General features: G+C 44.8%; 2 protein-coding genes across 3 annotated transcripts in view; both read left to right on the top strand.

Moving 5' to 3' along the window:
* Window positions 1-9,178, top strand: part of CPEB4 (cytoplasmic polyadenylation element binding protein 4) — a 38,672-nt gene extending 29,494 nt beyond the window's left edge. For both annotated transcript variants that reach the window (XM_033072815.2, XM_033072814.2), the window contains 5 exons: window positions 112-201; window positions 648-766; window positions 1,581-1,695; window positions 1,871-2,052; window positions 4,790-9,178. In XM_033072815.2, coding sequence (XP_032928706.1) covers window positions 112-201; window positions 648-766; window positions 1,581-1,695; window positions 1,871-2,052; window positions 4,790-5,017 — 734 coding nt within the window. In that variant the 3' untranslated portion in view covers window positions 5,018-9,178. The remainder of the gene's footprint in view (window positions 1-111; window positions 202-647; window positions 767-1,580; window positions 1,696-1,870; window positions 2,053-4,789) is intronic.
* Window positions 9,179-17,415: 8,237 nt separating this feature from the next.
* C15H5orf47 (chromosome 15 C5orf47 homolog) lies at window positions 17,416-23,105 on the top strand. Its single transcript, XM_033073414.1, has 5 exons — window positions 17,416-17,719; window positions 18,270-18,358; window positions 19,769-19,871; window positions 21,903-21,949; window positions 22,329-23,105. The coding sequence occupies exons 1-5, from the start codon at window positions 17,416-17,418 to the stop codon at window positions 22,353-22,355; spliced, it is 570 nt and encodes a 189-aa protein (XP_032929305.1). The 3' UTR covers window positions 22,356-23,105.
* Window positions 23,106-23,256: the final 151 nt, after the last annotated feature.

Here is a 23,256-nt window from a genome sequence, read left to right as displayed (position 1 = left end):
AGGGTCACAGAATTTGTTTATAGGATGAAGTTACCTGAAATCAGTGCCTTTCAAATGCCTTAAGTTCAGTTTGTTTTAAGCTCATGCCTTTTCCCTTCTCTCCTGTTCCAGATGAGATCACTGCAAGTTTTCGGCGCTTTGGACCTTTGATTGTAGACTGGCCACACAAGGCAGAGAGCAAATCTTATTTTCCTCCTAAAGGTAAATACCTGCAAACCAATAAATGAGCATTTTAGAATAATTTTTTGTGAGAAAACACAAGATTGGTCTGACAGTGACACAATGTTGAATGGGAAAAAAAGAGTTTAAACCTTGGGATTGCTCTAAACTGGTGAAGTTTCAGTTATTATTCAGTTATTATTCACTGAAAGAATTCTTCCTTAACTTCCTGTTTTTACTTTATTCCATTTTCCCTCTTTCCCCCCATTGTTGCCCATGTAATAACAGCTTTTTAAAGGCACTAAATGCCTTCCAGAGCAGCTGGGAAGGATTTGTCCCTTAGATGAACACCGAGAGCACTTGTGAGTTGGCAGTGTGTGCTGAGAGCACCTTCAATTTTCCCTTCCTGTGTGTGATGTCAAACCTAATTCTGAGTTAAAACCTGATCCTATAGACAAACAGTGATGGTTGTGTTTTCCCTTGGCCAGGATATGCATTTTTGCTGTTCCAAGATGAAAGCTCTGTGCAGGCACTGATTGATGCATGCATTGAAGAAGATGGAAAGCTCTATCTCTGTGTTTCCAGCCCCACTATCAAAGACAAGCCGGTAGGTGCAATTGTCAGGGCCTGCACAATTCCTGGGTGATAAAGACAAATTGGGTTCCTCACATGCACTTTTCTCTGTCTTCAGGATATTCATGTTAGAATTTCTTTAAGGTGTCAAATTAAGAAGAGAAAAGACCAACTTTCTACTTTTGAACCAGACATAAGAAAATTTTTTTAGTCTACTTACAATGCCTGTTTTTATTAGAAAAAGATGCATTTCCAGACAGATATTTTATACTTGCTTATGATGAGCATAGAATTCATATTGTCTGAGTGTTGTATGTAACAGATAAATCCTAAAAATCACACCATGGCATTGAACTGTAAATTATTAATATACAAATGGTTGGGGGACTGATGCAAGTCTGTCAATAGCTGGGGAGAATTCTGCTCTAGTCCTGTGCTTCAAATTTTGGCCAGCTGTAACCAGATACAAAGCAGCACAGTAACTAAGCAGGCAATTCTGGAGCCTGCTGCCCTGAGATAAGGCTGGGACAAGAGGAGCAGTGCAGATCTCTGTGAGCAGGGGGGTTGTACAGAACAGCTCAGTCACAATCAAGTAAATGTGTCAGCAGAGGGTGAGGCTTTTCCCCCCAGAAATTTGGGTAACAAGGAAGTGATGAAATTTAGCATCCTCAAATGGTCTGTCTTAAGAGAACTTGTTACCATTTCATTTTGGGAAATGATTGCTGAACAAGTAGAGTTTAGAACAGCTGGGTAAGAAGTTCTCTGCTCTGTAGGACGCTGTTGTAATTTCTATTACTGCGACACTTTGAATTGTGAACGGTTAAAAAACCCAGGCTTTTTGTCCGTAGGTTCAGATCCGGCCTTGGAACCTTAGTGATAGTGATTTTGTTATGGATGGTTCCCAGCCTCTTGACCCAAGAAAAACCATTTTTGTTGGTGGTGTTCCTCGGCCTTTGCGAGCAGGTACACACTGCGGCCCTGCGCGTGTCGGACGCGCAGCCTGCTTTGGGGAGCGCTGGGGGCAGCCAGCCTGGCAGCGAGGCAGAGCCTGGTGACACACTGGGGGACATGAAGTGGTGCTGGGAGAGCAAAGAGCCGAGCCTAGAGCTGTGTTGTTTGGTTTTGCTTTGTGCTGCAGTGGAGCTGGCGATGATCATGGACCGGCTCTACGGCGGGGTTTGCTACGCCGGCATCGACACCGACCCCGAGCTCAAGTACCCCAAAGGAGCTGGGCGGGTGGCATTCTCCAACCAACAGAGCTACATTGCTGCTATCAGCGCCCGCTTCGTCCAGCTGCAGCACGGAGAGATTGATAAACGGGTAAGGCTGAGCCCCCCTGCTCCTCTGCAAACGCCCTCCCTGCCCCAGGGCTGTGCTGGGGGGAGCTGCAGGAGGTTAATCCTGGTTTTAGAGCCTCTCACATGCAGCACGCAGTAAAAACGGAGTGCTAGGGAGCTGCTGGTGCTGCACGTGGGAGGTGACTGTGAAAAAGGCTTGCTCGAGTTGCTGAGTGTGGTGGGAAGTGTGGCAGCTGCCTTGGCCTTTTCCAAGAATACTGAGCTCCTCAGATGCTCCCTCTGCAAGGATTTCACAGAATCACTGGGTTGGAAGAGACTTCCAAGATCATCGAGTCCAACCCATGCCCTGACATCTCAGCCATGGCACTGAGTGCCACATCCAGGGGGCAGACCCTTCCAATACTTCATTATTCTCCCCATGAAAAGCTTTTTCCTAATATCCAATCTGTATTTCCCTCTCATTTTTGTAGTGTTTGTGAGATGCAGGCAGGGAGGTGCCTGCCAAGCATGGGGCAACTCTTCCTCCTGCTGTGCATCCTTTGGGAGAACAGGCAGAGCCACCCCAATGTGTGCTGGGTGTCCAAGAGCATCCTGGTAATGCCTTGTCAACTTTTTACTGTGCAAAGGCTGTGCTTGGTTATTTCATTCCTTTATTATTGTATTCCTTATTATTTGAAATTGGAGGAATGTGCCAAATGGATCAGCACTTTGCTTTCTGGCCTCTTCATCTCTCTAAAATGTAACTGCCAGTTACAGTGATCTTCAGACCACAGTTTTGGGAAACTCAGATGCTCACGTCTCCTCTTGTAATTCATCCTTTGTCTCTGGATTTTTCCTACATGACTGTCACTGCTAATCTTAATTTTATAGTTAATACAGTGGAAAACCTCCAAAGTTGGCTGATTAGCCCATTATCATTTCACTTCTGCGCTGGCTATAAAGCAGAAGAATTGTAACAACGATTTGACTGTGGGCCTGTGAATTGGAATGTCTTTGTTCTAATCTTGGCTCTGAAATAAGTTCTGTACAGCTTTGAACAAATAATTTGGGCTGCCCTTGTGCAACTTGTGCTTGCATAAGCAGACACTTGGGTGAATAGGTCCATTGAAGCTGGTGGAACTACAAATTTAAGTAAGTACTTGTGAATTCTGTAAAAAAAAATTTTGCAATCTATTTCCCCTTCCTTCTCTCCTCCCACTCCCTATTTCCTCATTTTTTATGCAGTTTTTGTGTGGGGAATCTTCAGAGAGGATTCATTATAGGAGAGATGGGATTCATGAGGGAGGTAAAAATACAGCAACACTAGTTTTTGTGAAGGTTCTATTTATTATTAATTTTCCAATACTGTTTTTCTGTAAAAAGAAAAACAAAACTAGTTTAAAAAAAACCAGTAGCAAGAAGGGATTTCCTGTAAAATTAGGCAAGGAGGTGCTGCTAAAGGGTGTGCCCTGAGATAATGCACAGGAAGGGTTCAGTGGCTGAGGCTCCCACCCTGAGTGGGGCTGATGGGGCTGCTCTAACTGAGCCTTTCTCTGGAGCTGGGAAATCCTCTATGCCCAGCTCAGAATTCACAGTTAGAGCCCTGTCACACTCAGAATAAATGTGACAAGGACACCTGAGCTGCAGTTTGGCCTCTGAAGGTGGCTGAGCAGGGGGAGCAGAGCAGAATCAGCACATGAAGGAGGCTTCTGTGGCATCTCTGTCCTTTTGGAGAAGGCAGCACTCCCCAAAAAATGTGCCCAGCAGATCAGGGGGTGGGGAATGTGCTGTTAGGAATATTTTCCTGCTTCTGCTCTTCTACAAATGGGCTGAGTTGGCAGGGTGGGGTTTTGGGCAATGCAACTGGAGCGCTGAAAGAGGAGAAAAACAGGTCATGAAAAAGGCTGCTGTGCTGTGTCTGAGCACTTTGTGTGTCCTGTAAGCAAAAATGACATCAAGCTACTGCAGTGCCATCTGGACTGTGATAAAATTGGGTGGGTTTCAAAACCCAGGAACTTGTGAGTGCCCTTATTTGCCTGAGGTGTGTCCGAGGCCTGCGAGGTGCAGAGAGGAGCAGCCCCAGAGCAGATGCAGAGATAACAGCAGAGATACCAGCCCCAGCCTGGGTGTTTGAAAATGTTGGTGAAAACATTGAATTAACTGAGTTCCAGAGAAGGTTCACAAACCCTTCTAGAGCAGGAATTTGTACCTATATTTATTTCTGCTGTTCTGAATTCCTGCCCATCACCTGGCCCTTAATGCCAGCAGCGTAGGAGGGCATCAGTCCTGTGTTAAGCCTCTCGTTTGATCCCAGCAAGATCAGCTGGATTTCCTTTTGCTGAGAGGACTAAGCCATGGAAAAAATACAGAAATGAAGTGCTTATTTAGAGGATAAATGACTTGTCTTAACGTTGGAAATTCAGACACTGAAATTGTGCATATTTGATATGTGTGAACAGTTTCCATTCCTGCCTGAAAGGGTCAGCTCTTAACTGGGCGTCAAAAATAACTCCCACAATTATCCAAGGTTTTGGTGTCAGTCTATGGATTACTTGAAAAAATAAATCTGACAGCAGGTGTGAGACTGATGGTCAGCACTGATTTCTGGGGTTTTTCCAAAGGATCAAGGAGGGGGTAGAAATGTTGAAGTGAATTTTGGGGGGGGAAATCTCCCATGCAGCATCCCCTGCTGCATAACTGCTGCAACCCAGGTGTGGAGTGAAGAATTGCAGTGCAGAACCAATGACACAATGGCCAACTGTGTTGTTTTGTGGCTGCAGGTGGAAGTTAAGCCATATGTCCTGGACGATCAGCTGTGCGACGAGTGTCAGGGCGCGCGCTGCGGCGGCAAGTTCGCGCCCTTCTTCTGCGCTAACGTGACGTGTCTGCAGTATTACTGTGAATATTGCTGGGCTGCTATCCACTCCCGTGCCGGCAGGGAATTCCACAAGCCCCTGGTGAAGGAGGGAGGGGACCGCCCGAGACATATTTCATTCCGCTGGAACTAAAGGATCGCTCATTTGCAGGCCTCCAATTAAGTGCACTCTTCTGTTCTCCCGACTGCCCTCCCCGCCCCGCCCCTCACTCACAGCATGTCCTTTTGTAGTCGTCTGTAATTTAACAATAGTCTAACAAAAGAATGACCTATAATGGGTATTTTATAGAATCTTGGCATTGAAAACTGTATTGGGAACTCCTTTTCGTATCGATAACATGTTGCAAGCGAGTTGCATTCTCTTGTCTTTACTACCGAGAGAACACTTAATTTCCTGCAACGTTTTCTTAGAGGAGAGAAAAATATTAAGAGAAGAGAATTGAAACAATAGAGTATTTTGGTTTTTTAATTAAATTATTGTTAATAAAGAACATAATAATACTTTTATTAAATAACCGTGTAACAATAACACTATCAATCTGTTCTGACACTTTTCCCCCAGGGAAGCCTTTTTTTGCCTTTTCTTTTTTTGTTTTTTTTTGTTTGTTTGGACTTTGGATTTTTCCAGCAACAGATGAAGTTAGCATTTACCTACCAACAGGAAAGAGCATGTTTAAAGCAACAGAAATGCATGAGCAAAGTTGAAGCAGCACTATAATAATGATTTTTTTTGTTTGTTTGTTTGTTTTAAAACTCTTTTAAGGGTTTTGAGGCTGAAATTTTAGCTCGGTGTATATCTGACCGTGCCTCTGGCTACCACCCACATCCAAATTACTAACAAGATAGGCAGAGCTTACTATATTTTCATCAAAATGATTACATTTTAAGAATTCCTGAATGTAAAAGTTGAGTAAAGTTACTACTGAGGGGGGAGTGCACTTTTTTTTTTCTTTAAGAGAACTCAATTGTCTGGTTACAGCCCTAGATATCCTACCAAAGCTAGAGTAATGACAACTAGTGAACTGGCATTTCCTCTCCTGAAGGATAAATATATAGATTTTATTTTTGATGGCTATAAATAACTCTATATCCTAATATACTAACATTCATCAGGGGCCAGCCTTTGCTCTCCATTTTGACGTGAAAAAGTAGAAAACCTAAAGATACCTCAAGGATATCACTGATTTTTACTGGAGTCTTGATATTCCATTGTGGCACACCAACTCCAATTGGCTGCTTATTGATTTCCCATCTTGGCTGTAAAGTCAGATTTCGATCCCCTTAAATTTAGCTGTAACAAAGGCATGAACCCGAGGAGTTTCCAAATCCTGCTTTGCACCCTTGGCCCGATTTTGTGTGTGGGATGGTGCAAGTGTGCAGATGCCTTTCTTACTCTTCCTGTAGAAAGAATCCCAGCTCACATCCCAGCTCTTCAGAACTAAATGTGGGGAGATAAAGGTGGAAGTGCCAACACCGCTAATTACCGCCGGCTTTATCGGAACTCAGTCCTGCCTTGAGGAGCAGCAGCCCGGGACACTGAACTGAGAACGCTCACAAGTGGGTGCAGAGGGTTTAGTTTGAATGAAGGAGTAGTTCTGAACATTTATTTTTAGTATACTTTTGAACTAAATGCCCTGGCCAACTTTCTCCACCAAGGATGTAGCAGTGTGCAAACAAAGCGATTCTGTGGCAATCTCTGCCCGGCCCCAGGGGCCTGGGACCACCTGAGAGTCTCCCAAACCAAAGATTTGCCCTGGCACTGCTTGGAAAAACATCTGCTCCCTTCAAAGCCCCCCTCATCCCTTTCCCCCAGCCCCCATTATCTTTATGAGAAGCAGTTTTTCTGTTCAATACAGGCTTTAATGAACTGATACCTTACCAAGTTCCAAAGGTCAAAATGGAGACATTTGCTGTCTATTAGTCAAGTATAGCAAGGGAGCTGCTTTTACTGAAATCCCTGAAAATATTGACAACAGTAATGCAAATGCAGAGTGCTCTTGTGTAGATTGTCAGGGACTTTTTTTTCTCTGAAGTACATAATTCTAGTTGGAATGTTCCTTTCATTTTTTTAATGCTTGTAGGTGGCTTGGGGTGTGCTATTCGTGCCGATCCTACCCAGCAAACAGGTGAGGTGGGTTTCCATTACAAGAAAAATAACACTGTTTGAGAAACTAGCTTTGAATAATAATTTTTTCCCTTTGTACATGACCTGCTGAATTTCGGTACAGTGTTTTTGTAGCTAACTTATTTTGTCATGCACATAATGTATATTTGTTATGCACTACTTTTGTATATCTTGTTTTTCCAACAGTGAGCATTTTTAGGCACACTTTTCACTGACGGGATATCTCTTTATGCAATACCTCAATTTTTCATATTGCAAAGAGTAGCTTTTTGTACTTTTATTACTGAGAGATCTTCATATACTTCATTTTTTAATATAAATAATTTTAATAAATTTTATTTTCTTATATTCTGCTTTTTATACATTTCAGTGCTCTGCATACATTTTGAATTATGGATGTTGTGCACTGGCAATGCTATTTTAGAATCTGCAGAGAAAAGAAAGCATGTTGCTTAAACATCTTAGCCCAGCACCAGGTATTTGGTGTACATATAATTTAAGAAATAGTATATGTAAAGTTGAGAATTAAAGAAGAAAAAAGCATGAAAGTGACAAATGACACTTGTCTTTAGACCCATGAAATTTAAATGCATAAATATAGTGTAGAAATTTAAAAATCAAGAACCATCAAAATTGTCTACCGCTTCTTACTGAGTTTTTAAAAAATGATTCACAAATGCAGACGTTTTTGGTGAATGTTTAGCCATTTTTATTATTACTAAAGAATCGATGTTAGGTGTTTGATGCAGAACCGTGTCTGCTCTTTTAAATTATATTTAAAGAATAAAAGAGAGCCTGCTAGGTGGCAGGCATGTAATGTTAGTATGCATGACTAATGTAAGAAATCGTTATTCTACTAATACTCACTTGTGATTGTGTGACAAGCGTGTTTACAGATCCTTTGGTTACACTTCGATTTCCAGGGCATAAACAATTCTCTCCATTACTCTGTGCTTCACCAGTGCTGGCCCAGCCTCCTGGGCACGGGGCTGGCTGGGGTTACCGTGTAGCCCCAGCTCATTAAGGTGTAATTAGTACTGGGGGTGGGGGTGTCATTAATGAGCAGCGGCGGCGTTCCCCGGGGAGCGGCAGAGTAATTCCATGGTTATTTTTGCAATGTAAAATAAAGTGTTTCTGATTATTTTATATGTAAAGGAACCCCACTGCCCCGTGCTTTTTTGGTATAGTCTCTACTTCTCCATACACAGACCTCTGCAGAATGCAAATTTCAACCTTGCAGTGACTGAATTTAGCGTTTTATAAGGATGCTGTTGGAAAGACTTGATAATTCACCCCTTGTGTTTTTGAAGAGTTCAAACCTTCTGTTCAAAGGTGATTTAAAACTTGAATGTGATGAATTGTGGCAAGTTAACTTCAAGTTATGTGCAATACCTATTTCAGACTTCTGGAAGATCTTTGCAGTGTAATTCTTTGTTTTTAATTGCAGACATTTAAAAATGTCATTTTCTACTGTTCTAGTAAATCCTCTTTCTTGCTGGTGTTTCTAAAGAAAAGAATCAGAAATCAATCTTTCTACTAATGTAAATTTGAGATTATTTTTAAAAAAAAATGGAATAAAACGTTTTGGTCATTTGCTTTATTTTATTATCTTATTTTAAAGCTACTGTGATAGCATTGTAAGAATTGGGACAATATTGTATTCAACTGTTTTATTTTTTATATTTTTAAATTTTAAAGTATAATTAGTTTTTATAATTTTCATCAGATTTTTTTGTTATATTTTTTGGAAGTGAAACTTTTAGCAAGTGGGTGTCTAGTTTTTACTAATCCCTAATATGTTTTTCCCCCAATGTATTGCTCATATTATCAGAAGGAAAAGTTATTTAAGTATGTCAGTTAATTGTACTACTTGGCTGAATTTCCATATAGTTTTTACTGTGTATGGGGAGGTTGTAGTATTTATTATAGCATTTTAAATAAGGGTAATTCATTTTTTATTAAAGTCATTTTCACGTTTAAGTTCATATTTTTGTATGTTCTACTCTAAGTTATATAACACAAGTTACTTTTTTTAAAGAGTTCATTTGTTGAAGTGCTAGTGAAAATTAATGTTATTAAATAGTTTGCAAATGACTATTTATACCAGTATGCATATAATTTTTAAATATTTGTAATGTGAGATGTTGAATGAATAAAACTTTTAACTCAGTGTTTCTCCTTAACCTTTTTATTTTGAGTTTCCCGTAGGAGCTCGTTCCCCCTGAAGCTCGTGGGGCTTGGGGAGGGGATTTTGTTGGGCTGTGTGTGGTGAAAAGGGGAAGTTCTGCTGCCCTGTTCTGGTCTGAGGAGAGAACCATTGAGGCACAGGTAACCCCACAATGGTTTGGGCTGGAAGGGACCTTAAAAATCACCCAGTGCCACCCCCTGCCATGGACAGGGACATCTCCCACTGTCCCAAGCTGCTCCCAGCCCCATCCAACCTGACCTTGGACACTGCCAGGGATCATGGGGCAGCCACAGCCCCTCACAGGGAGGAATTTCCTCCCAATATCCCATCTAAAGCTGCTCTCTGACAGAGTGAAGCCATTCCCTGTGTCACTCCAGCCCTTTAAAGGGTCTCTCCCCATCTTTCCTTCAGCTACTGGAAGGCCACGGTTGGGTCAACCAAATCCTTCTCTTTTCCAGGCTGAGCAATCCCAGCTCCTTCAGCAGAGAGAGACCAGTCAGAGACCAGCAGAGAGAGACCCAGGGCAGAGCCAGCAGGGCAGGGACAGCCAAGGAATCATTTTTAATTCTCAGGTTGTTGTCTGACAGTGACAGAGGGAAAGCATGTGACATCTCAGAGAACTTGCTCGTGTCAGCCTTTCAATTAAAAACACCCAAACTTGAACTATCTGCAAGTGTTGCTGCCTTACAGATCTGCTCTTCAAGGGTTGTGCAGCAGGTGCTTAAGGAATCCCAGAGTTGTGCTGCTAATCTCTGAAGGAATTGTGCTGCAAATGCTCAGTGCATGGTGAGTCTCATTCCTTTGGGTGGCTGCTCCAGAAACGCAGATCCTGCAGCTCTGATGGGATTAGTTCTGCCAGTGCTGATCTCTCCCCTTGCTTTTGCCTTCACCTGGTGCACGTGGAGCAGCTCCTGCCTTTGGAAATTGGTTTTTAACAGGAATGTGAAGCTTTGCTCCCAATTCCCTTCCTTTTCTGTCTGAACAGAAAGCTGGGATGCCAGGAGTGGCTGGAGCTGCACTGCCTGCCCAGTGGGGCAGGAATTCCTGGGTGCTCAGTGCCAGCCAGGCAGCACCAGACACCCCTGAGCAGCTGCAGTGTGTGACTTGGCTGGGAAACTTTATCCCTCTGTTCCCTGCACTGGGGTCCTTAGGAAATAGCCACAGGTTTTTAAATTATCAAGTGCAAATTGTCTTCTAGACAAGACATGCTTACTTGTGTGTTCATGGTTTTTCACAAGGGTGACAGACTTGAAATTTAGTCCTGGAGTATGGAAGGTTCAAGTTTTGGGTGGTGGAATCAACAATGTCCTTCACCAACTGGGCACTCCCTGCCTGACTTAGAGTCCTGCAAACTTAGAGAGTTTCTCAGGATCCAAATTCTAATTTACACTTGAGGATTTACAGTGTATATTCATTCTAAAATTCTTCTGTCCTGAAGATTGCAGAATATTTGGTGAATGGTTAAGTTTTCCTACTAGGCAGAGTCTAAAACAATGAAATCTGTAAGGGGAAGGGTCTGGATCATTCAAAACTCCAAATAATCACTGCTGGGAGTGATGGGCTGATTCTGAATTGCTGGGAAGTTTCTTGGGCAGGTGACACAACAAATCCATTTTGGGTTTCACTTTGCACTGGAGCTGTAAATGCTACAAGCAGACTCCAGAAGATGGAGGTAAGCCCTGCTGGGTGCAATTCCAGAATTCCCACCCTGTGTGAATCCCAGCTTTTCCCTTCCAGCAGGAGCTGCCCCCATCACATCCCGGGGGTTCTCTTGCACTGAACGAGCTGCCACATTCCAGGCTGGTGGATGGAACCGATCTCCCCCTGGTTTAAAGGCTGAGCTGATCTCCAGGACGGGCCCTGAGCTGTCAGGTTGTTGTGAGACGCTTTGTGCTCACTCCTGACTCTCCAGCTGCCGCTCCCAAAACGCTCAGTGCAGCTCCAGGGAATCTGGGACGAGTCACAGCCTCGGAAAGGGGAGATGAGGAGAAACGCTGCCATCCATCCCTTCCTTGTGTGAAATCAGCTGATTCAGTTTGTCAGAGTGAAAAACAGCCTGTGGGATAAGAATATCCTCCAGCTGTCTGTGCACTCAGAGGAACTGAAGGGGGTGAATCAGTGCTCTGAATACATCCCTGAAAGCCTTCCTGCATCTCAGGCTCGGATTGATGCCATCACACATCACCTGTTCTCATGGCACAGGAACCATCATTTCCTGACTTCTTGTAGGGCTTGTCAGAGAGACAATTTGATACTAAATGCTGATTCCCCTAAGGGAAGCTGCCTCAGTCATTTTGTTTATGGAGTGTGGGATCTGTGTTCTGTTAAGGTTCCTCCACGAAATCTGCTGGTCCAAAGTTCTCAGTCCTCCTGGTATACATGAAGTATAGAGATGTACTAAATCAGTGTTTGATTGCATTTTTCCTCCTGAAATTTAATTTTGTTGGGTCATGAAAGCTGAGAGTAAATCCTCTGAGCACAGCACAGGTTAAGGAAGACTGTGAGAACACATTTTTGGGTTTGTATTTTTCTTAATGTTTAAAATGCATGTAGTTTTATTGCTCTCAGCCATGGGGTAATTTTTTATCCCAAAACTATGAGCTGTTCTGCTTTTCATGGGAGTGAAGATTGGTTTTAAATGGCAGAGTGATGGGGTAGATGCAGTGGACACACACTGTGTGCCTCACTAACCCAGACCAGATTTGAAAGGAGAGTAATGCATTTAAAAAAGAATCTCTGCCAAACTTCTCCAACCCAAGGCTTGAAATAAATGTTTGCTTGGTGTAAATCACCACCTGACATCGCTGCTGACTCACAGACCAGATCAGTTTGCTCAGGGATTGCTCAGGCCTTGCTGTGCATTAAGTTGTCAGTTTGGCCAAGTGTCACTTTGCAAGGCTTGTGGCTTTTAAGGTGATGCCCAGTGCTGGGCTTGGTTGGGAGCACAACCCAAGTGTTGCTGAGTTTAAATGAGATTCTTTAAGTTTCTGAGGCATTCTCCTGGAGGCAGCAGTGGGCCAGCTGTGCATGGACAGATGTTCTGTACACGCTGGCAAAACCAGCCCAGCTCTTCAGTCAGTGGAAAGGGAATTTGCTCAAGCATTGCCTGTTCAGGGGGTGTCTGTGGAGGAGTGTGAGGACAGAACAAAGCAGTGACTGCTTCCCTTTTCTCTGCAGAGAGAGCAATGCATGGAGACAGAGCCCTGCTCTGCTCCTCCCTGGCAGCATCCTGATGTCTCTGGGGGAGGGAGGGAGGAGGAGGAAATGCTCAGTGCCATTACAAGACCATGGTAAGGACCTCAGAGTCCATCAAACCCAAGCTGTGCCCCATCCCCACCTTGTCCCCAGCCCAGAGCACCTTCAGCCCTTCCTTGGACACCTCCAGGGATGGGCACTCCTGCAGCCAGGTGTGTTGGTGGTCACACTCTGGCCTGGGATCCTGTTGGATCTCAGAGGAGAAGTAAGAAATCATGAGCTTTCTGTGCCTGGTCTTGGGTTATCTACATTCATGCTGAATCTGGGGGTGATTTAGTGATTTTTGCATTTTACATCCTGCATGAGCCAGGATTCTTTCAGCACCTGGAGGGTTGTGGCAGGTAGGACTGAACTTCCTCAGCTGTGTGTTCTCTCAGGATCTAACTGCACATTCCCCTGAACAGGAGACTTTTAATCTTTAATATCATTGTCTCTGCAGCCTAAAACTTGGTAAAATTTCCCTGTCTCTTTAGTTCATTTTTCATTTGTAAAATGAAATCAGAGCAAGTGAAGTCCTCACCTGCCTTCTGCTTCACCAGCCTTTCCTGGAAATCAGGCTGTGTCATTCTGGTGTCCTCTCAGGGCTCATTTTGTCTCCTTGAGTTTCCCCCATAGTTTTATTTGCAATGGGCAATCTGTTGAAATGCTGTAACACAAAAGTTCTGCTAAGCCAGGGGGTTTGATCTCCTTGACATGGGTTTTGTTGTAAAGCCTATGGAATCTTCTTGGTGTTTTGGAAATCTCTCCAGGGGAGGCTCAGGCTTTTATGTAACACAGTTTATATAGCCTGCTAAATATTTTTATGCACAGCATGAAAAGATGGAGAACTGGCTTCTCCTGAGTGGTGTGGAGGAAGGGATTCCCAATGTGTGGTTTGTAAAGCAGTGCAGGTTCACTGCTGTGAAATGCAGGTGCTGTTCCATTTTCTCTCTCTGCTGCCCCATTACTACTCACACAATTAGCTGAGAGCCAGGCTAAATGATGAAATTTTACAAGTAAGAAGAAGCTGAAGGCAAATTCATTGCTTTGACTTAGTAGAAGTCGTGACTTTTGTTTTTATGATGATTCCTGGTTACACTAATAAATGGTCCCCAGTGTCTTTTGTGCAGTAACCACATACTAATGAAATCCCTCATTCCAGTGACTTATTAAATATTCTTTGAAAATGAAGGTGATAGAATAATTGTTTGTGCCACTGCTGAGGGCATAATTAACAAGGTTTGAGTGTAGCTGTTGTCAGAATGAGCACACTTTTTCCTGTTCACAGTGTCAGAGTGCTGCTTCAGATGTACTCACCCTTTGCAGTTGATCAAGATAATGTTACAGTTAATGAGCAATGGCCTTGCCTGAGTTATGTTGAATTTTAAGATAAGTTTAGGTGAGATCTATAGAAGAAATTTCTCCCTGTGAGGGTGGCAGGCCCTGGCACAGGTGCCCAGAGCAGCTGTGGATCCCTGGAAGTGTCCAAGCCAGGTTGGATGGGGTTTGGAGCAGCTGGGACAGTGGAAGTGTCCCTGCCATAGCAGTGCCAGAATGAGATGACCTTTGATGTCCCTCAAACCCAATCTGTGATTCCATGAATTCTGTGGAATTATGTGAGCGCTTTCCACTGCAAAGAATGCTCAGAGAAACCCAAATCTCCACCAGCAGCAGGAGGGTTTTCTCAGGGAATCATTGCCTGTGCATGCAGCAATGTCCCAAAGGCTCCTTCCTTCATTCTCCAGCTGCAGGCACCAAAAACTGCCTCATTTTAAAAGGGATTTTTAATCAGGATGATGACACTCCTTGGCCAAAGCAAAACTGAAAGAATGGGATTCAGGAACGGACACAAGTTGTGAGATGGAGGAGCTGCCCTTGGAGCACACAGCAAACGCAGTGAGGTGCAGGCTGAAAGCTGGAATCTGGGTTATTTTTAACCAGACACTTGCGGCTGTGGTGAAAAGCTGAGATGTTTGCTCAGAGTGATTCACACAGAGATAGTGGCCAGCTGATAGTTCACACGTGGAAAGGTGGGTGAAGAGCAGCATGCAGCTAAAATAGCTGAACTTGACAGACCTGCAGAGAGATTTTAGGTGGCATTGACTTTTCTGAGTAGCAGCAGATCCTAAAAAGGATCTGAGCTGCATTTGCATTTGAGATCAAAGTGCTGGCAATGTGCTGTTGGGAAAAGTGGACAAAATGTGCCCCACGAGGTCTGTGTGTTTGCATTAGCGGGGTGGAAGCATTTCTGTGAGTACAGGTGCTGAGAAACCACTGCCTTGGCAGCCGTGGTGGCCCGAGGAGGATGGAGGAAGGAAGCAGCTGCCAGCTGGCACAGCAGCTCCTGCCCTGGCACACAGAGCAGCGAGTGTTCCTGCACAATGCAGAGACAGCCAAGGAATGAACGCGGGGCTCTCGGGTTTGTGTGGGGATTCACTGCGGGGTTGTGGTGTGGGCATTGCAGCTAAGGAAGGGATTTCTTTACCAGGGCTTTGGGATGGATGGACTTGGAGATGTCTGTAGGCCAGTTTTTAATGAAGCTTTTGGGTTTAATATCCCAAACTGGCTGCTACCTCACTGGTACAGTTTTGCCAGAGGAGGAGGGAGTTTGGGTTTGGGGAGGAGTGGAATTGAGAACTGTGCACTCACAGAATATCCTGAGTGGAAGGGACCCACAGGGGTCATTGGTTCAGCTCCTGGCCCTGCCAACAATCCCACCCTGAGCATCCCTGGAGCGGTGTCCAAGCTCTCCTGGAGCTCTGGCAGCCTCGGGACTGTGCCCATTCCCTGGGAACCTGGGCAGTGCCAGCACCCTCTGGGGGAAGAACCTTTTCTTGATAGGGGAGGTCACAGCTGATATTTGAGGTCACAGTTGCTCTCCAGGCTCCTGACTCAGTGGTTGTGTCACACCTACAACCTCCTTTTTAGTCCCTTTGGAGCCGGCAGGAGATGCCCTTCTATAACCGGGAAACAACCAATTACCGTGGCGAGTTGTTTTCGCTGCTTGGCAGCCGCATAGGCGCCGTGCCTTCAGCGGGCGGTGTGTACCACAGCGGCGGGCCGGGCATGCCGGGCAGGCCGCGCTCGCTGCGGCTCCGAGCGGCACCGGGGCAGCGCCGGTTCCGCGGGAGCGGCCGCCACCTGGCGGGGCCCGCCCGCACTGCGCGGAACCGCTGAGGGGACAGCTCCGGGACCGCCGGCTCCGGGAGGGCTCCATCCCCAGCCACAGCACCGAGTCCGGGAGGGCTCCATCCCCAGCCACAGCACCGAGTCCGGGAGGGCTTCATCTCCGGGCTGTCCCCACACCGAGTCCAACCTGGGCTTCACCGCCAGCCCACAGCGCCGAGTCCGGCCTGGGCTTCATCCCCAGCCCACAGCACCGAATCTGACCTGGGCCCCATCCCCAGCCCACAGCGCCCAGTGCCACCTCCAGGGATGGGTATCCAGCCCTCCAGGGATGGGGATCCAGCCCTCCCTGGGCAGTTCAATCCCTGATCCCCCTTTCCATGGAGAAATTCCTGCTGTGCCCACCCTGAGCCTGCCCTGCCCAGCCTGAGGCCGTTCCCTCTCATCCTGGATGTCCCCCTGGCTGTCCCCTCCTGTCAGGGAGTTGTGCAGAGCCAGAAATTCCCCATGAACATCCTTTTCTCCTTCTGAGCCTCTTTCCAGCTCCCTCAGCTGCTCCAGACCCTCCCCAGCTCTGTTCCCTTCTCTGGACACACACAGGGACCCTCGGCCTCTTCAAAGCCTGGGGAATGACCAGGGTTTGCTTCGTGCTCTCTTTGGAGCCATTCCTAAGGGCAACACCATTCATGTTGCCAGTGCTGCTGAAACAATTAGGAAAAATATCTATTTTAATAGAAATTATTATTTCTAATTTGCGATCCTGTGCAAATTGAACTCTGAGAAATAATCTGGAGCAGTATTTTAGTGAGAAAGAAAACATCACTGGGACTTGATGTAAATTCTTCCCTGTGAGGGTGGCAGTGCCCAAGACCAGGCTGGATGGGATTGGAGAAACCTGGGACAGTGGAAGTGTCCCTGCTCATGGCAGGGAATGGAACTGGATGGTGTTTAAGGTCTCTTCCAACCCAAACTATTCCATGATTCTGTGACTTGAGCTCTTCAGTGGTTTGAGGATGCCACTTGTCACTGTCCACGTCCAGCAAACCCATGGCTGCAATGGGACACCGAGCACCTGCACGGGCCGGACTGACCCCGCCTGGCATCCCATCAGTGTCACACATCTGTTAGTGCCTGAAGGACAAAGCAGGTATTTGATCTTTCATTATTGCTCAGCACGTGGCTGGAGCGGGTGCACTGTTTGGAGAGGAAATCTTTGTATCAGTGCGGGCACAGCAGCAAAGGGATGGCAGCGGTTCCCTGCTGAGAAACAAACATGACATTAAACAACCTTTAGCCTGGAGTCCCCTTATCGCTGGTACAAACAGATCAATAACTTGCATGAAATGTATCAATACGTGCCTTTGGGCAGCAGCAATGTGTGCTAAACTCTAACGCTGGCACAGGGACAGGGGGACATCCAGCCCCTCAGTGCCGGCTCCCCTCACTGGCCCCCGATCCCCTCAGTCCCGGCTCCACTCATCCACCCCCGGCTCCTCTCACCAACCCCTCGCTGCCCCCTCAGTCCCGGCTGGTCTCACAACCCTGGGTTTCTTACACTGAGTTCTCCCCCGGTTCCCGTCACAGACCTCCAGCCCGGCTCCTCTCAGCCCCGGCTCCTCTCAGCTCCGGCTCCCCTCACCTTCCCTCAGCCCCGGCTCCCCTCACTGACCCCGGCTCCCCTCACTGACCCCGGCTCCCCTCACCGCCCCTCAGCCCCGGCTCTCCTCGCCGCCCCCTCAGCCCCGGCTCCTCTCAGTCCCGGTTCCCCTCATCCCCCGTTCCCCTCACCGACCCTCGTTTCTCCTCACTAAGCCTCCATCCCCGGCTACCCTCACAATCCCCAGCCCCAGTTCCCCTCATGCCGGCAGCCCCGCCGCAGAAGGAGCGCGGCCGCCGCGCCCGCCCGCCGGTGCCGCCGGTTCCGCCGGTTCCGCTGGTGTACGTGAACAGCTTCGGCTCGCACCGCTGCGGCACCGTGCTCCGCCTGGGCCGGGGCTGCCGGCAGAGCCCCCCGGGCCGGGCTGGGACCCCGAGGGCTGCCCCGGAGCTGCGGGCCGGGCCCAGCCCCGGGCCGGGCGGCAGCGAGCGGAGAGCGGGGAGCGGCGGTGAGCGGAGAGCGGGGAGCGGCGGCGAGCGGAGAGCCGGCAGCCGCAGCAGCAGCGGTACGGGAGAGCTCCGGCCAGCCCCGAGTGTCTGAGGGCTGGAAGCTCAAGTGTGCCTTCATTGTCTGTACCAGGAATAGCGGTACAGCAAAACTCAGGGGTTATTCTTCCCGGCACTGGTGAGGTCACACCTCGATTGCTGTGTCCAGTTCTGGGACAGAGAGGGAATTAAAAGCCCCCAGAAGCCGGTGTCTGGTGTGTGGGTGCTGTTTTGAAATCTGCTTGGTGGCGTTTGAGAGACACTCACTTGCCCCATGGTTATAATGGAGTAAAGAAGGGGACAAGCTGTGGAGTGTAAGGATTGATACCCTGTAAGGGGAGCAGAATTAAGGATCCCTCTGGAATCATAGGGTGGTTTGGATTGGGAGGGACCTTCCACCCCTTCCTAGGGATGGCTTCCACTGAACCAGACCTCATCCAACCTGTCAGGACGCTTCCAGGGATGGAGCAGCCACAGCTTCTCTGGGCACGCCGTGCCAGCAAACAACATCTTCCTTAGGAATGGAACACACTGTAAATACTAAAAAAATGCTTTCTAAACTCTTCCCAGGTGACCCTCAGGAGGCTAAAGCTGACACCTTTGACTTTCCCATCCCTTCAAGAAACGCTGATAAAGTCATTAAACGAAAGAAGAAAAAGGTATAAAGTGTGGCAGCTCAATTAACTGCCTTGGCATTTGAGAAAGCTGCTTGTTCTCTGTGTGTGAGAGCATAAGGGAGATTAAAAGATGGAATTGGTAGCCTGTTACTGAAAACCTTACTTACAGAAAAGAAAAAATGGTATTATCTTCCCTCTCTGGAGGCTTTAAAATTCTGGCTCTTATTCAATAAAGCACTTAAGTGTGTGCTTACCTTGAAAAATGAGAGTATGCTGTTGACTTAAAGCCTGTACTGAAATGCTTTGCTGGATTGGGGCCAGGGTGCAGCACACCTTGGGGGTGAAACCCAGCAGGAAAAAGCTCTGCAGCTCCTCTTCCTCTCATGTTTTAAACAAAGGAATCCCACGGGTTACAAATAAGCAAAGGCAGGAACCCGAGCTATTAACACCATCCTTGGAGCAATGCAGAATTACTTTCTGCTTCACAAATGTGTTTCTGTTCCTGTTCAGTAGTTCAACAAATGCTTGAAATTTTAACAGGGACATTTGTTAAGCAGTAACTCATTATGAGATTCTGTAATGTGTGAAGTACAAGTAATCAGCTGGACTAGAACAGAATCCTGTCATAGACACTTGATTTAAAAACAGCAAAATGCTACCAAGTGCAGAGGAACAACTAATAGCATTCTGGAATATGGCTCTCCTGGTGCATTGAATTGTTTTCAAAAACAATGAGGAATATATAGAATGTTTTAGCAATAAATGTCCTCAAGAAAGGAATTATCTTGAGATTTAAACAAGTTCCTCAGATGAGGTCCAGCAAAAGTCAGTGTGTCAAGAGCCATTTCTGTTTGTTAGGCCACCTCTGCCTGAATGCAATTCCAATTTAATCTTTTCAATGCACAGTTTGAAACGTGCCCACTATGGACAGAGCTTTATGCCTCTAAAATAAAGGGTTTTAACATCTATAAAACAAATTAATATGGATTTGATATGAAATAGGCAGGAGTGTTGCTATTCTGGAATCTGAGTTTGGGGCCTCACTTATGCTGCTGCTGAGGGACCACATGGGAAACTTTTTGCTCCTGGAATACTACACTATCTTTTTTTTTTTCCCTCTCATTTTGGATGATTTTGAAGAGAGCTTAATGGGTCTAGACTCGTTTTCATGAGCTTTGCTTATCCTGAAGGGCAATTCTCAAGTCCTGGATAAACACAAGAGTTCTAGGCAAGAAAGGAGGTGGAGATCTCATGTGAAAAACCAAGGAGGAATTTATGTTTCTGACTTTCAAATCTTCCATATATCCCACATATATATCCTTTCTTCCCTTCTTTCTCAGTCCTTAAAAAAAAAACCTCAGCTGGACTTCATAGGCACTGTGGGGAATTCAAAGTTCTGCCCTATAGATGTTTTAATGCAAACCTTTTATATGCTTCACATTTTATCTTCAGTCCAAAGTCTGGCACAAGGTCTGGAAAGTGATTTCAAAAATGCTTGAGGAAAATGAAAGGTTCAGAAGTCGACTGCTGACCTGCAGCCAGTTGGATGGAGAAGGTAGGAAATGAACTGATAATGTTTTATTTTACTAGAGAAAACAAATGATTAATACAAATGAAGATCCCAAGGTTTAAGATCCATTCAGCTGTTTTGGTTCCACAAATGGAATTCATTCCATGCTTTAGGCACTCCCAGATTTTTTGGAAAAAACCTTTTTTGTTTCATGGAGGGTCTTGTGTGTGTTAATTTGGAGGAAGGATGGTGGAAGTGCTTGCTGCAGCCTGACATTAAAGACATGCACGTAAAACATCTGCAAGTTTTTCTGAACATGTGAAATACATAATTAAACTTATTCACAGATGGGTCCAAGGCAGCAGTTGTATGAATAATAATTTATTTTTTCACACAGGAAAATAGTGGTTGATTTCATACATACAATAAATAAATTAGATGCTCCCCAAAGGTTGCTGTAACACAATTTAACAAAACCATCGAACATGTTCTCACTCTGTGCCCTGAATGCAGCTCTTTCATTACTGGAAAATGACTTGGGAATTAAAACTGGTGCTCTGCATTCAGCCAATTTCAATTAGAGGCATTGTAGCTGCTGCACAATTTAAGATAATACAGTGTATGCTTACAAATGGAATTGGAATTTCTGACCTCACAGTTGGATGAATTATTAGGAAAGAGAATATAGTAATCCATGAAGAGCTACCAGGCAAGTTGGAAAATGCCACTTTTACCCTCAGAAGTTTTTCTTCCTTGCACTGGTGCTGATGTAAGTTTTCCACATGGGGGTCCCCAAAACATGGGACCATTCCTGCCTGTGTCTTATTTTGTAGAATGTTGGATTAGATTTCCACACACATGACTAGAAAATACTCCCTGAAAAATCTTCTTCATGAGAACAAAAGAAGTGCAATTGTGGTTCAGAACAGAAATCTCTACCCCAGTGGATGTTATTGAATAGAAGAAGAAATTCCACTGAAATATGCTTCAGCCACTTCTTCCCCAATTATTGTGCAAATATTCTGCATTGTGTGCAACAACCCTTCTTCTGCTGGCTTTAAACCCAGTTCCTGATTAATTCTGGAATTATGACATGCTATTAATTATTCATTATGTGCTATTCATATTCAAGGTTCCATTGGCCTCTGTCATATTTCTGTGCTAAGAAGTTCCAATCTAATAAATCTCTTCTCCCATGGAAACTGTTCCATGTGCTTTCTCCCACAGCTGAGGTCACTGCAGAAGTGTTTGTGCAAAGTTATTTATGTGTTGGACATATATCTATGTTTAAGACACACACATTCATGGATGTGTAGGATAGTGAATTAAAAAAAAATCTTCCTGGATTTATGTTTGTTTGATTTCAAGAAAAAATGAGGAGAAATCTTTAATAGATTATTAGATTTTAAGTTATTGTAAGAAAGAAAAAAACCCAAAATCCTGCTTATCCATGATTTCCTGGATGGATTTGCCATCTTACCATAATGGCTGCTTTTCTGTTTGTTATGGATCACCTTGTGCTGTTAACCTTGGATTTATGGACAGTCCCCTTTTCAGCCTCTCACTTCTTTTAAAGGAAGAGCATTGTCTTTATTTATAATTTCCAGTGACTTGGAAAACCTCACCAACCAACCAATCCCTCCTCCCCTCTTACTCCATCCTTAATTGTAATTTTACCTCCTTTCTCAGGAGCTTTAACTGAGAATCTCCTATTAAGCCCTGTTTCAGTGAAACCTTCTTTCTACTCAGCACAACATCAAATCTAGGGGATAAGTCTCCTATTGATCTCAATTTTTCATTAATCAGGAAGTAAATGGAATAATTATAGGAGATATTTTGATAGGGATCAACAAGTCTGAATAAACTGGGTTCATTTTTATCATTTTTTTCCCCTAGATTAATAAATGTAGAAAATTAATGCTGCATTTTATTGCCTCTACAAATAGTTTTGGTTTTTTTTGAGAGAACAAAAGTCTACCCTAATGCTACCTACTTACTCCTTGGAATGTTGCAATTAAGATTAGATTCCATGTAGCTGCAAATGATGATTTTTCTCCACCTGATTTTCTCCTGCAGGCTCTGGCAGGATCCAGAGGTCCCAGAATGGGGCATACCTGGACAGGGTATGTAGACAGTACATTAAAAGCAAAAAAAAACTAAAATAAGCAAATTAATGGTATTAAAAACATGCACTGATCCTGTTTAATGTCATTATAGTAAGTGCCATTTATATTCTAAAGTACTGATGACATTGAGCTCATTTTTTTCAAGATTTCAGTGATCTGGGGAGCAGAGCAGCTCCATCCCTCAGGGAGGGCTCTGTGCTTTGCCAAGGCAAGGGAAGTGGATTTTGCTTTCTTTTTGAGCTAAATCCTTCCATGATGGTCTAAAGTACAATCTGAAGAACCTGGACAGTTTTTATTTGTCCCATTATGATACAGAGACTTTTCTTTTATATTAATGGGAATGTACCAACTCACTTTTATCACTTTTTTTCTCTAGGATGAGTCAATCTTTGGCTGGGTGTAGCGAGAAAATAAAGAAGGATTCAGCCCCAAAGGAAATACAAACAAAGTGAAAGCTTTTATTTTGATCTAGTTCTTCCTGGAGTCAGTGCAAGACTGCAAAGTGACTTCAGGGAACACAGGTTCTCTGTTGTTTGCTTGGTGTTTGTGCTTCTGCTGTTTAAGAGGTTTGTTTTCACAGTGGTTTAAACAGCTCTGTTGCAAGATATTTATCTCAAGCCATTAAGTCTGGTGTTTCACTGAGCTATTAGTTTTAGAAAGCTTTTTAATGAGCATAATATTGTGACAGTTTGCTTGCAAAGGAAAAGATACACATTTACTGTTGTCTCTGTATTTATATCTTTTATTTTTGTAGCTTGTCAGAATAATAAACACAAATTCAGTAAGGCAGAACTCCACACAAGACATAAACCCCACTTTCCTTTTTTCCTGGTTTGCATAAATTTGACTTTATGATATTAAAATATTACACAATAACCCTCTCTGTTCTTTCATCCATTTATACATGAATCTCAGGGAGTATTTGGAATATGAACCCAGGTGAATGTTTGCTCTTCATCCTGAGACACATAATGGTACCATCACAATCAGGAGCTGATGTTTATCTACCTGACTTCAATAACACAATATCATTTTCTTCTGTTCTGCAGCTTAATTCTTGAACCCTTGATTGACTGTTAAAGCCTTTTAAGCCAGCAAATTGTATGAATGGAACATGAAAACTGCATAAAAATAGTTATGTATATGGGGTTCATCTCAGGAGTAAAACATTCCCCTGTCACAATGAGACATCCTGGCTTTCAATAAAAGGATTGTTTTCTCCTGCCATAATGTCTTGGTGTTTGCAGATCTAATGACTGCAGTGTCAGTGTTGAGCTTTAATAATGCTGGTGATGGTGTCATCA

This window comes from Catharus ustulatus, chromosome 15 (assembly GCF_009819885.2).
Source record: "Catharus ustulatus isolate bCatUst1 chromosome 15, bCatUst1.pri.v2, whole genome shotgun sequence".
In the NCBI taxonomy this organism is placed as follows: domain Eukaryota; kingdom Metazoa; phylum Chordata; class Aves; order Passeriformes; family Turdidae; genus Catharus; species Catharus ustulatus.
This window is presented reverse-complemented; position numbering and strand designations above follow the sequence as displayed.